This window comes from Hypomesus nipponensis, chromosome 8 (assembly GCF_054491055.1).
Source record: "Hypomesus nipponensis isolate SF chromosome 8, ASM5449105v1, whole genome shotgun sequence".
NCBI lineage: Eukaryota > Metazoa > Chordata > Actinopteri > Osmeriformes > Osmeridae > Hypomesus > Hypomesus nipponensis.
Genome location: NC_140368.1, coordinates 103,168 through 115,551, shown reverse-complemented (window position 1 = coordinate 115,551; position 12,384 = coordinate 103,168). Strand labels below are relative to the sequence as shown.

Genomic DNA, 12,384 nt, shown 5'->3' with positions numbered 1-12,384 from the left:
GGACAGGAGTCTTCTTGCCTGGGGCCCACACTCACTTTCACCCTGTCAAGACAACATTACCCAGAGAGCACTGGGATCATACCTTTAGGCTTCCCCGCTGGATGGATTTTGCAGGCATTCAGCATTGCCTGTTTCTTTTGCACCTCAGTGAGGGAGAAACCTGTAATTACAAAGAAGAAGAAGAAAAACTTTTAAATATTAAATTGTTCTCAATATAAATTTTGCTTTTCAATTAATTCAATCATCACAAGGTGTTTCATTTATATTAAGCCATGTGCTAGGACACATAATACTGTTCTAAAAAACAGTGTATGGTTCTAGGACAGAGAGTAATGTCTGGATGTGTCTGTCTAGATCTCCTCTCACCAGTCTCACGGTCATTCTGGACCTGTTTCCTCTCGTCTGCAAAGGCTTGCAACCAGCGCTGCTTCTGTTCCGGCTTCCTGGCGCACAGCAAGAAGTCTCCACTGGCTGAGCGCAGCTTCACCCCGTTCTTCACACTCACGTTCAAGTCCTTCTCCCTCCCGTCCTCTACGTCCACCACCTCCACCTGCTCCATCTGCACGCGGCCCTTATAGTACAGCATGTCCCGGCGTAACAAGTCCTGGGAGAAGAGGGGAGGAGGGGAGAGGAGATCGGGAGGCAAGGGGAGGGGAGAGGAGATGGGCAGAGGAATAGGGTAGGGAGAGAACAACCAAGGTTGAAATGTCTCTTGGTGTGGCTAGGATTGGGCACTGTCTCGTAAACAAATTAAATGTAACTGTAGATGTGCATTACAGGTCAGGGTTATGTAACTACTGATATGGTACCTTCTTGCAGAAGACCATCTGGTGGTCGAACAGGAAGAACATGCGCTGCTGACTCCGACACTGGGGAGGAGAGATCTTTGTCAGCTCCCCGGAGAAGATCAGATCTGAGCTCATACTAAGGATGTCTTCACCCTGGAGACACACACACACACCATGAGTGCATGAATACATATATTAGTGGTAGTGATGGGTGTAGCTCAGTGGATGTAGCTCATGGTGAAGAAGAGAGGCTCACCTCCCAGTCCTCTATGGAGCTCTGCCATTGGGCGATCTTATGGACGTTTTCCAGGCGGCGCTTCCTCTCATTGATGAGTCGAGCGACGTTCTTCATGGCGCTCAGAGCAGCTTCCACATCCCTGTAATCCCTGGGGTTAGGGGTCAGGACACTTGTTTACGTATAGACACTAGGGTGCCAGCATCATTTTATAACAAATAGAACTAGCTTGTGTTGGTGTATACAGGTGCTGTCTTGTTTAAATACCCTACAAATATGATCTAGGGTTAGGGTTATTATCTAGGGTTAGGGTTATGATCTAGGGTTATTATCTAGGGTTAGGGTTATGATCTAGGGTTATGATCTAGGGTTAGGGTTATTATCTAGGGCCCCACAACTTCAAATGCCACATCTACGGTTTCTAAGGGGTGTTTCGGGTTAGGAATTAGTGATTGAGTTAGAAGACATTACATTAATGGTTAATGTTAGGGAAAACACTATTAAGTAAATGGTCAGTCCTCACTAGGATATTAAAACAAACTTGTGTATAAAGGTGTGTGTACCTATGTGTGGGGTTGGTGTATTTCAGCAGTTCAGCCAGCTGTAGCGGGTACTTGCAGATCTTCTGGACAGGAGTGAGCAGAAAGCCATCCAGCGAGATGTCGATCATCTTCTGCAGCAGGCGGCAGGCCTCGAAGAAGAACACATACTTGTTGACCTTCATGAGCCGGGAGAGATGCACACAGGCACTCGGGTGGTTGTTGCAGTACTCAGAGTAGATCTGGAAGTCTGTTTGCTGTGAGAGACAGAGAGAAGGTTTTGGATTTAAACTGCAATCTCTGGATCTGAAGTCAACTACTCTACCACTGAGCTATTCCCAGCCACTGTTGTGTGTGTGAGGTGTGTGTGATGCATGGGTGTGTGTGATGCGTGAGGGTGTGTGAGGTGCTCACGTGATCCAGGAACACGCTGCCTATCTCGCTGAGGTGTGGCTGCTCGGTCTGGAACTTTCTCTCCAGGTCTTTCAGGAAGCTCCTCTGGAAGCGGTAGATCTCCTCGATGTTCCCAAAGATGGTGACCAGCTGCTCCTCACTGAACATGTCCGTCCTCTTACGACACTGCCGGATATACCCCTGCACACGCAGTGTCATCACAGCAATGCCAGCAAGACATTGTCATGTGTGTTTACAGAGTGGAACATCATGTGTTCAGAGTGGAACATGCTGTGTTCAGAGTGGAACATGGTGTGTTCAGAGTGGAACATGCTGTGTTCAGAGTGGAACATGCTGTGTTCAGAGTGGAACATGCTGTGTTCAGAGTGGAACATGGTGTGTTTACAGGGTCTGATGGGTTCACTAGTCCGTCACTTGAAGTCAGAATAAACCTTCAGTGTGCTGAGTTTAGGGTTCTGCGTCTGACATTAAAGTGTGCTACAGAGCTAGATACCATTTAGTAGTGTCATGTTATCTGGGGAGTTGTTAAACTATCGTAGTATGTATGTTTGACCTTTGAACCCGGACTCGGTTCTTCTCACCTCACAGATGTCTTTGAGGTGCTTGATGTAGTCTCTCTCTGTGCTCATGATCTCGTTGATGACGTTGGTCCTCATCTGGTCCCTGCAGGGCAGCGCCGCACCCAGCCCGCCCCACGCCCGCTCCTCCTTCCCCGAAGCCTCATCCTCCAGCTGGAACAGGAAGTCCTCCATGGGCTCATCCTGGTTCACACGCAGCTGGGGGGCAGAGCATCATGTCACCACGAGGCCCTGGGCCCCCTGACATCACTCAGCTGGGCCACCCCACCACAAGCCCCCTGACATTACTCTAAATTGGATGAATTACAATGACTATTTACCATTTAGATCATTAGATGTTGAAAATCACAGTAGAAACTTTTGAAACACTAGATTTCTAACTAAATGTTAGAAATACTAGGACCATTATAGACACTAGAAACGAGATACATTGTAGATACTAGACGGTGAAGGTGACAGGAACTCACTCGTACGAAGCTGGCAGGAAACCAGCCTTCGTTGTCCAGGATTCGCCCCCACCACCACTCCTTGTTGCTGGCGTCTACAACCTCGATCACGTCCCCAGCCTTGAAGCCCAGCTCCTGGTCGTCCATGGTGACGTGGTCCCAGAGCGCCTCAGCAAACACCACGCCACCATCACTGATCAGCTGGGGGTGACATAGCCACACACCTCAGGGTGACATCATCACCACACACCTCAGGGTGACATCATCACCACAAACCTCAGGGTGACATCATCACCACAAACCTCAGGGTGACATCATTACCATACACCTCAGTGGCGCCTCAGCCAATGGGAGAGCACCCTGCAGATGCTTTTCAGGAAAGCGATGGGAGTCAACCAGAGCACCGTTACCAAGGCAACACCAAGGGCTAGGGTTGGGTACCTACTTAGTTTAGTTTATTTTTTACAGGGACAGTGCACATTAATCAACGTTTCAGTAAAAGTGCCAGTTTTAGCCAGCCGGCTAATTTTCAACCGCAGTCCCCGGGCAGGTTATTAAAAACAGTTACAATACAAACAATCATTAAACAATGAGCACAAGCAGGGCAACGTAGGACAAGCAAGACTTAGCATACAGATAGAGCAACATAGAACAAAAAGCAACAAGACAAAATCCATAAAAGTGTTTCCACACCTCACAAGCTACAGACAACATGGAAAGCGGCAATACACAGCTGGGGTTATGTTCACAAGACATGGTTGACCTTTCGCCATGTCTTCATGTTTTTGGTGAAAGTCTGATAGGTGGTGAAGTTATGTGTGTCTGATGGCAGTGTATTCCATACATGGGAAGCTCTCACAGAGAAATCGGATTTACTTAAGGTGCTTTTTCTTAAGGGAACTATACAGTCGCCTCTCATGGCAGACCTTGTGGTTAAGCTGCCATATGTTTGGGTTTTTTGTTTAACAAAAATACTGAGTGGAGGGGGAGCCAAGTCATGAAGGATCTTGACTGCAAGACATGGTGTATTATCGGTGTATTGCACAAGATTTTCCCAACTCAGGAGCTCATGCTTTCTGAGGATGTAACAAACTTCACGTGAATGCAAGTCGGAACAACAATGTGGAAAGTTGTAGAACATGGCAGACAACAGTGATTGGCTGATGGTAAGAAACCTTTGATTAATGGGGCAAAATCACTTATGGCATATACATTTTGTTCTTTAATGTCATTCACATTGTTTTGTGGCTTTCTAATTTAATTTAAATTAAATTAAGTGTCCGGTCAGGCACCGTTTAGGCACCAGTACCGTTTTAAAAGTATTGATTTGGCACCGGTATCAAAAAAACCCACACAATACCCAACCTGTGAGTCTGACACACAGACATCAGGGTTCGAGGGACTCAACATGTTGTTATTGATCTGCCTGCTGCAGTCATACTTCACCCTGCTTTGCTAACACACACACACACACACAAACATACATACACCCACAAACAAGTACTAATCCTACTGCATCAACATTCCAACTGTCCTGCCACCAGAGCAGGAGACCAGCACCAGGTCCAGAGCAGGAGACCAGCACCAGGTCCAGAGGACAGGGGAGACCAGCACCAGGACCAGAGGACAGGGGAGACCAGCACCAGGTCCAGAGGACAGGGGAGACCAGCACCAGGTCCAGAGGACAGGGGAGACCAGCACCAGGACCAGACCAGGAGACCAGCACCAGGTCCAGAGGACAGGGGAGACCAGCACCAGGTCCAGAGGACAGGGGAGACCAGCACCAGGACCAGAGCAGGAGACCAGCACCAGGTCCAGAGCAGGAGACCAGCACCAGGTCCAGAGGACAGGGGAGACCAGGTCCAGAGGACAGGGGAGACCAGCACCAGGTCCAGAGGACAGGGGAGACCAGCACCAGGACCAGAGCAGGTGAGACCAGGTCCAGAGCAGGAGACCAGCACCAGGTCCAGAGGACAGGGGAGACCAGCACCAGGTCCAGAGCAGGAGACCAGCACCAGGTCCAGAGGACAGGGGAGACCAGCACCAGGACCAGAGCAGGTGAGACCAGGTCCAGAGGACAGGGGAGACCAGCACCAGGTCCAGAGCAGGGGAGACCAGGACCAGAGCAGGGGAGACCAGCACCAGGTCCAGACCAGGAGACCAGCACCAGGTCCAGAAGACAGGTGGTGTACTACTGTACCAGGATATATCTACTGTCCCAGGATATATCTACTGTACCAGGACATATTGACTGTACCAGGACATATCTACTGTACCAGGTCATATCTACTGTCCCAGGACATATTGACTGTACCAGGACATATCTACTGTATCAGGATATATCTACTGTACCAGGACATATTGACTGTACCAGGACATATTGACTGTACCAGAACATATCTACTGTACCAGGGGCATATGTGGTGTACATTCACCCTGGAGTCACACTCCCCAATGGGTTAGGGTTAGGGTTAGGCTAATGGCCTCTTCTCCCCCTTCGGTCTCTGCCTCCAAACACTCCACACACACACACCTCTACAGAACACACACCTCTACAGAACACACACCTCTACCGAACACACACCTCTACAGAACACACACCTCTACAGAACACACACCTCTACAGAACACACACCTCTACAGAACACACACCTCTACAAAACACACACCTCTATAAAACACACACCTCTACAGAACACACACCTCTACAGAACACACACCTCTACAGAACACACACCTCTACAGAACACACACCTCTACAGAACACACACCTCTACAGAACACACACCTCTACCGAACACACACCTCTACCGAACACACACCTCTACCGAACACACTCACATACCTCCACAGAACACAAACTCACAAACCTACACAACACACACAATCCACCAATGATAGACTCTTCCCAACAGTTCTTTCAAAAAATCTGACGAATACATGTCAGCATATGACTCTCTTGAACAGCCAACAACAAAATATTTTGGAACGCTGCCCTCTATATTCAGTACTGTGTGTTAGTATGCAGTATTGTGTACAACACTTCTGTCTAGTAGGATGCAGTACAGTGTAGCTGTGTAGTAGTATTAGGGTAGGAGTGTTAGGGTAGTAGTGGTAGACTAATAATATTAGAGTAGGTATGTTAAAGTAGTATTGTTAGTGTAGTATTATTAGTGTAGTAGTATTAGTGTAGTATTGTTTGTGCAGTATTATTAATGTAGTAGTATTAGTGTAGTAGTATTAGTGTAGTATTATTTGTGTAGTATTATTAGTGTAGTATTATTTGGGTAGTATTATTAGTGTAGTATTGTTTGTGTAGTAGTATTAGTGGTGTATTATTTGTGTAGTATTATTGGTGTAGTATTGTTAGTGTAGTATTATTGCTGTAGTATTGTTAGTGTAGTATTATTAGTGTAGTTGGCCATTGTTCTTTTACCTGTGTTTTTGTCCTTCCTCCCAGGAGTCCCATTAACACAATGCTCTGTTATCTTTCCCTCCTCTCTTCCTCAGCGATGCACCACACGTATGTGTGTGTGTGTGCTTACTGAGAGGCCGGCAGGAGCAGAAATGGAGGGTGAGTGTGTGTGTTTACTTATCCATCTACGTGCAGCGGTTTTGCACGTATATCAATATGTGAGCCGTGTCTGTGTGTAAATAGATGCTACTGTGTGTGTATGAATGTGTGTGTGAGTGTGTGTTTGAGTGTGTCTGTCTGTGTATAAATGTGTGTGTGAGTGTGTGTTTGAGTGTGTCTGTCTGTGTATGAATGTGTGTGTGTGTGTCTACTGGAAGGCGAGCAGGAACATCAGCACCACGTTGATGATGACGAGGAGCACCATGATGATGAAGACCACCACCTTCTGGGTGTCGGGGTGCAGGTTGCAGCGTAGCAAGGTGTTGAGCAGGCCGAGGCGCTGACGACCCCTCTGGGACCCTCCTCCCCGGGCCATGTCCCCTCCGCCCGCCCCTCCGCCTGCCCCGCCCTCCTGCCCCCTCCTCCGACGCTCCCTCACCGCCCCCCCGCTGCCGCACCACACAGCGATGGGTCCTGCTCCTGCTGACGCCGCCGTCGCCCCCCTCCTTTCCACCTCCTGTTCTGCTCTCCTCTCTCCTCCTCTTCTTTCTTCTCCGACAACACCGCCTCTCTGCTCCCCTGCCACGGTGCTGCCTTCCTGGCCTCGAAGGCTTTGTGTGTGTTTGAGTGTGTGTATTTGCGTGTGTGTAAGTGTTTAAGTGAGTGTATGTTTGTGTTTCAGTGTGTGTACGTATATATGTGTTTGAGTGTGTGTGGCTTTCCTCTCTCTCTTTCTCGCGTCCTCCCTCGTGTCACTGGCTACTTCTTCGTCTTGTCAGGAAGCGATGCTGTATCTCTCTCTTCTGGATCCTCATTCTCCTCCTTTACCTCCTCTGTAGTCTTCTGCCGTTCCTCGTCTGGGTTACGTGATCACGGCTCGTCCTGCTGCTCTAACATGGCAGCTCTCTCTCTCTCTGCCCCTCTCTCCTTTTTAGTGAGCACTAAAGCTAAAATGGTGCTCTGTCTGCCTGGAGCTCTATGAGAACGGACATCCATCTAGCTCCCTGGATCGCTTTTCTCTCTCTCTCTCTTTCTCTTTCTCTCTCTCTCTCTCTCTCTCTCTCTTCCTCCCTCCCCTCTCTTTCTCTCTGTGTTTCTATCTGTGTATCTCTCTCTCCTTCCCACCACGAGCAGCCAATCAGATGTCTGAGTGGGCCCGTATCCTGGATACGGAGAGGTGGAGGCAGGCCTTAGCAACCCTGGGGAGGGGGCGGGGGATGGGGAGGTGGAGGGAGGATCCAGAATAATAAAATGTGAATGTGTGAGTGGAACAGAGAAGGTGGGGAGGGTGAGTGTGTGTGTGAGTGAGTGAGTGTGTGTGGGGGGCAGGGAAGAGTGTGTGTGTGTGTGTGTGTGTATGTGGGTGGAGGTGTGTGTGAATACTCAGGTGTGAACACAGCAGCAGGGTTGTTTACCCTCCCAACAGAACCCTCTTCTGCTGCTGCCCTCTGAACATCTGAATGTTTGTTTGGATTGAAATTTCTGTAATAAACTGTATATGTACTCAACATGATTCCTGCCACACAACTCATGATGTACACAGTGATCCTCATCTCTGAAGCCATAGTATGCAGAGCGTTAGAGACAGTGTAAATTATGTTTCTATGCTCTCATGCATCACCTAGTCCCAGGAATGGTATCCATGGCAACAGTCCCCATGACCCAGCAGCTGATGCTCCCCTGTTGACAGTGGCTCATCACCATGGTAACAGTGTAGCTAACCATCGTCATGGTAGCACTGTGGCTAAGCAACGCCCTGGTAGCACTATCCTTATCTTTACATCCTCTCCTCATCTCTTTCCCTTCCAGCATTGTCTGGTAGCTCTGAATATGATAGTGTGTTACATCTACTCTTTATAAGATGTAACGTAATGAGAGCTTTGCTGCAGGTCAATGGTAAGGCTGTCCATTGTCCAAGGCTGTTCTGCTGTGATGCCCTCGTGGTTTGTTGGGATCTGATTCGTTTATGCTGCATGACAACCAGGAAGTGGGAGGGATGACCAACTGACCAATAGTAGCTAAGCTAGAGGGTTAGATCGCCAAAGAGGTGGTGCATACCCAGAATGCACCAGGAAGATCATTCATAAACAGCAGCAAACTGTAGCAAGTTATCTGTAATTACAGCAGCAAAACCCACAATAACTTGTTGTTGCCATGTGGTACACGTGTAGTACCTATGTAGTAATCATAAAGTACACATGTAGTAACCATGTACTACCAACGTACACGCACGTGTCACTGAGTATGATGTTGAACGAATGTAACGCCTCTGTCACAAACTCACTATCTTAATCTCTCCCATGTCTTTCTCGCAAACACACAAAGAAAACAGAACAGTGACAGAAAAAGAGACAGGGAGAGAGAATGAGAGTGGGTGAGAAATGGAGGGAGTGAAATAGAGAGGGAGATAGAAAGAGGGGGAAGGAGAGAAAGAGGGAGAGAGACAGAGACGGGGAGGTGGAGTGAGAGAGAATGAGAGGGGGTGATAGAGAGGGAGAGGTGGAGGTTGAGGTAGAGAGAGGGAGAGGTGGAAGGAGAGAGAGGGAGGGGTGGAGGTAAAGAGAGTGGGAGAGGTGGAAGTAGAGGTGGAGGTAGAGAGAGAGAGAGAGAGAGAGAGAGAGAGAGAGAGAGAGGTGGAAGGAGAGAGAGGGAGAGGTGGGGGGACAGGTGGAGGTAGAGAGAGAGAGGGAGAGAGAGAGGTGGAGGTAGAGAGAGAGAGAGAGAGAGAGAGAGGGAGAGGTGGAGGGAGATACGAAGGAGGACTGTCCTACCTCGTTGATGGCTAGTTGTTCGCCTCCTCCTCCAGGGTGGCCGAAGCGATGGCAGGAGCTGTGGAAGTCTTCGTCCAGATCTTCCTCACTGGCCCCGTCCCTCAGCCCCCCGCACCTCTCTGGCCCCCCATCTGGAACCACCACCGCTGGGGGGGGGTTGGGGGGGAGAAGATAGAGAGAGAGAAGTAGAGGGAGAGAGACAGGGAGAGAGAGATATGGAGGGAAATAGAGAAAGACGGAGGGGGTGGGGGAAAGAGAATAATATAAAGTCTAATTTCACATCTTGATTAGGCGCTTGCTCAGACAACTTGATTGCAGATAAAAAGAAAAAACACACACAAACACATCATCTAATCACTACTTTGGTACCAGACACAGCTGAAACCTCAGAGGAATGGAACACTGCCGTAGTAAACACAATATAAAACACAGACATATTAAGATGATTAAAGCAGGTCTTGACTTTTCCTTCACTAAACACAGACAGAATGTGACTGGGCTCCCATTATGCAATACACAAATACCTCTCTCTGAGAACGGTCTCTAGGAGCCCTAGCCCTCTGACTGTGGAGAGGAGCTGTGAGATCTCTGTCACAGAGGCACACCCAGATGGATGAGCGGACACACACATACTGCACACACACACACATACTACACACACATCAGTGTTTCCCACGCACCGGCCCCCACATATTGCATTTCATTATTCTTTTTCTTTTTTTACGCTATTTTAAACACGCAGCATATTCGTTCAGCATTTCCTTTCCCTGCTCTTCCTCCATCTCTCTGTCACTCATGTGTCACTTTCACATACACACAGTCACAAAGTCAGCACACGTTAGCAACGACGCATAGATACACAGTTCTAGTAAGACAGACGGCAATATCAGCGAGCCTTCAGCATTAGTACTGCAGCTAAAAGTCTAGGAAAGTTAAGGCTACTTTTCGCTAGGTACCTACAAACATCTTATTGCACCACATTGTACCCTCTCTAGTTAGTTATGTTATTTATTTGTTTACAATATTTTCAGGCTTCAACCAGTGCTGCTCAAGCAGAAAGACAGGGTCAGGGAGAGAAAAAGATAGATTTGTTAGGCATTGAAGAGTAGGACAGGAGGACAACATCCAACATTCTGCTGTGCATGGGCGTATCTAGCCCTATTTTGGGGGGGCTGGAGCTTTTCGCTAGGTACCTACGAACATGTCGTAATCTGCTAGACCATTGGGTTCCCCTTCGTTCTTTTGGTTAGCAGTCTCAAAAGTCAAGCAGTTAAATACTTATTTAGCAGGAGCGTTCTTAGCTACTGTAGTGTATCCCTGTGTTTGCTCAGCAAGTATCATGCCATGTGGGAGGAGGACTGCTCGACAAGCGCATCATACATTTACCAATTTTAGACTTGCATGTACAGTAATCAGACAGAATTAATCAGAAGGTTGCCGGTGCAATTCCCTGCCATGCAAAATGATATTGTGTCCTTGGGCAAGGCACTTCACCCTACTTGCAATGGGGGAATGTCCCTGTACTTACTGTAAGTCGTTCTGGATAAGAGCATCTGCTAAATGACTAAAATGTAATGTAACTAATGGTTGCTCTCCAGGAATTTTAATCCTAATAACCAGTTAACGGGACTTGTTGACCAACAACCTACATCATAGTGAACAACAAGTCTTAAGTAAGTTTTGCTACTTGCATAGCTAATTACAGCTGACAAAAAATATACAGCCCGGGGTGGCGTTATTGCAGAAAACCTATGTAGCTGGCTACATCAGTGGTGTCACCCTGTTTGTTTAGCAGCTATAGCCTATGTCAGTTTTTTGTTAGCTAGTTAGCTAGCTTCCGGAAGGTACTGTGTGTAGCAGGTTACTGTAGCTGGCTAACTAACTTTTAGAACTACAAAACAACACGCACAGGCAAAGGTCATAATGTCTAATATGTATGGCCATGAATATCATGCCATGATTCTGAACCATAAAAAAAGTTTTGAAAGGCCATCAAATAATTATAATCACCAAATGTTTTTTTCAATAAGTCATAAAAAGTTTTGAATGCTCAAAAAAAGAAATCTAATCGGATCAGGTCAAAAAAGTTTATACGATCAAAATTCAGTTTTAAAAGTCAAAATATTTTTGACCAGGTATGCTCACACAGTTACAAGTTTGCGAATCCTGGTAGTGTTCTCTCTTAACTCTCAGAACTGAAGATCTGTAAAACATCGTTTGTAACTCTGAAAAAAACTAAATCCTCTCTCGTTTTGTTTTGCTAGAAACCACTATGCCTCCTCCATGACATTCCATTTCCATTGCATGCCAGATAAATAGAACACCAAACTAAAATTTTATTCCCGACCTGTATCTCTCTTTTACTTTTGCTGTCCAATAGTCAGAATAATAATACCAATTTTAAGAGAGGATGTTATCTGCTGTTATCTCTGCAGCCTGCAGGTGATTGTGTCCGACTCTAGGGGGCGACGTAGCACACACTCACAGCAGCCCCGTTCTGGACTGTCCTTCATTTACGAAGAACTCCTCTAGTTTGGGGGTTTAACAAGCTTAGAGGAGGAGGAGGAACAGGAGGAGAAGCAGGAGGAGGAGGAACATGAGGAGGAGGAGAAGCCAGAGGAGGAGAAGGAGAGGGGAGAAGCAGGCAGAGGAGGAGAAGGAGAGAGGAGGAGAGGAGGAGGAAGAGGAGAAGCCAGAGGAGGAGAAGGAGAAGGGAGAAGCAGGCAGAGGAGGAGAAGGAGAGAGGAGGAGAGGAGGAGGAAGAGGAGAAGCCAGAGGAGGAGAGGGAGAAGCCGGAGGAGGAGGAACAGGAGGAGGAGGAGAGAGGAGGAGAGGAAGAGGAAAAGAAGTTTAAGTAGGTTATGGAGGTCATGAGCAGGAAATATATGTGAATCCAGGCATTACGAACAGTCTGCCAAGATAACAGTTTGATGTTGTGAGAGTGTGTGATATACAGAGAGAGATGTAAAGAGAGAGAGAGAGATGTAGCAAGAGAGACAGTGATATATACAGAAAGAGATTTAGAGAGAGAGACAGTGA

At 47.5% G+C, this 12,384-nt stretch overlaps 1 protein-coding gene across 2 annotated transcripts in view; it reads right to left on the bottom strand.

Moving 5' to 3' along the window:
* Positions 1 to 12,384, bottom strand: part of arhgef4 (Rho guanine nucleotide exchange factor (GEF) 4) — a 32,404-nt gene that overhangs the window by 3,250 nt on the left and 16,770 nt on the right. For both annotated transcript variants that reach the window (XM_084702746.1, XM_084702747.1), the window contains 9 exons: positions 9,346 to 9,491; positions 3,022 to 3,201; positions 2,558 to 2,752; positions 1,977 to 2,156; positions 1,587 to 1,819; positions 1,045 to 1,174; positions 810 to 941; positions 367 to 604; positions 83 to 160 (listed from right to left, as the gene is read on the bottom strand). In XM_084702746.1, the coding sequence (XP_084558872.1) occupies positions 83 to 160; positions 367 to 604; positions 810 to 941; positions 1,045 to 1,174; positions 1,587 to 1,819; positions 1,977 to 2,156; positions 2,558 to 2,752; positions 3,022 to 3,201; positions 9,346 to 9,491 (1,512 nt within the window). The remainder of the gene's footprint in view (positions 1 to 82; positions 161 to 366; positions 605 to 809; positions 942 to 1,044; positions 1,175 to 1,586; positions 1,820 to 1,976; positions 2,157 to 2,557; positions 2,753 to 3,021; positions 3,202 to 9,345; positions 9,492 to 12,384) is intronic.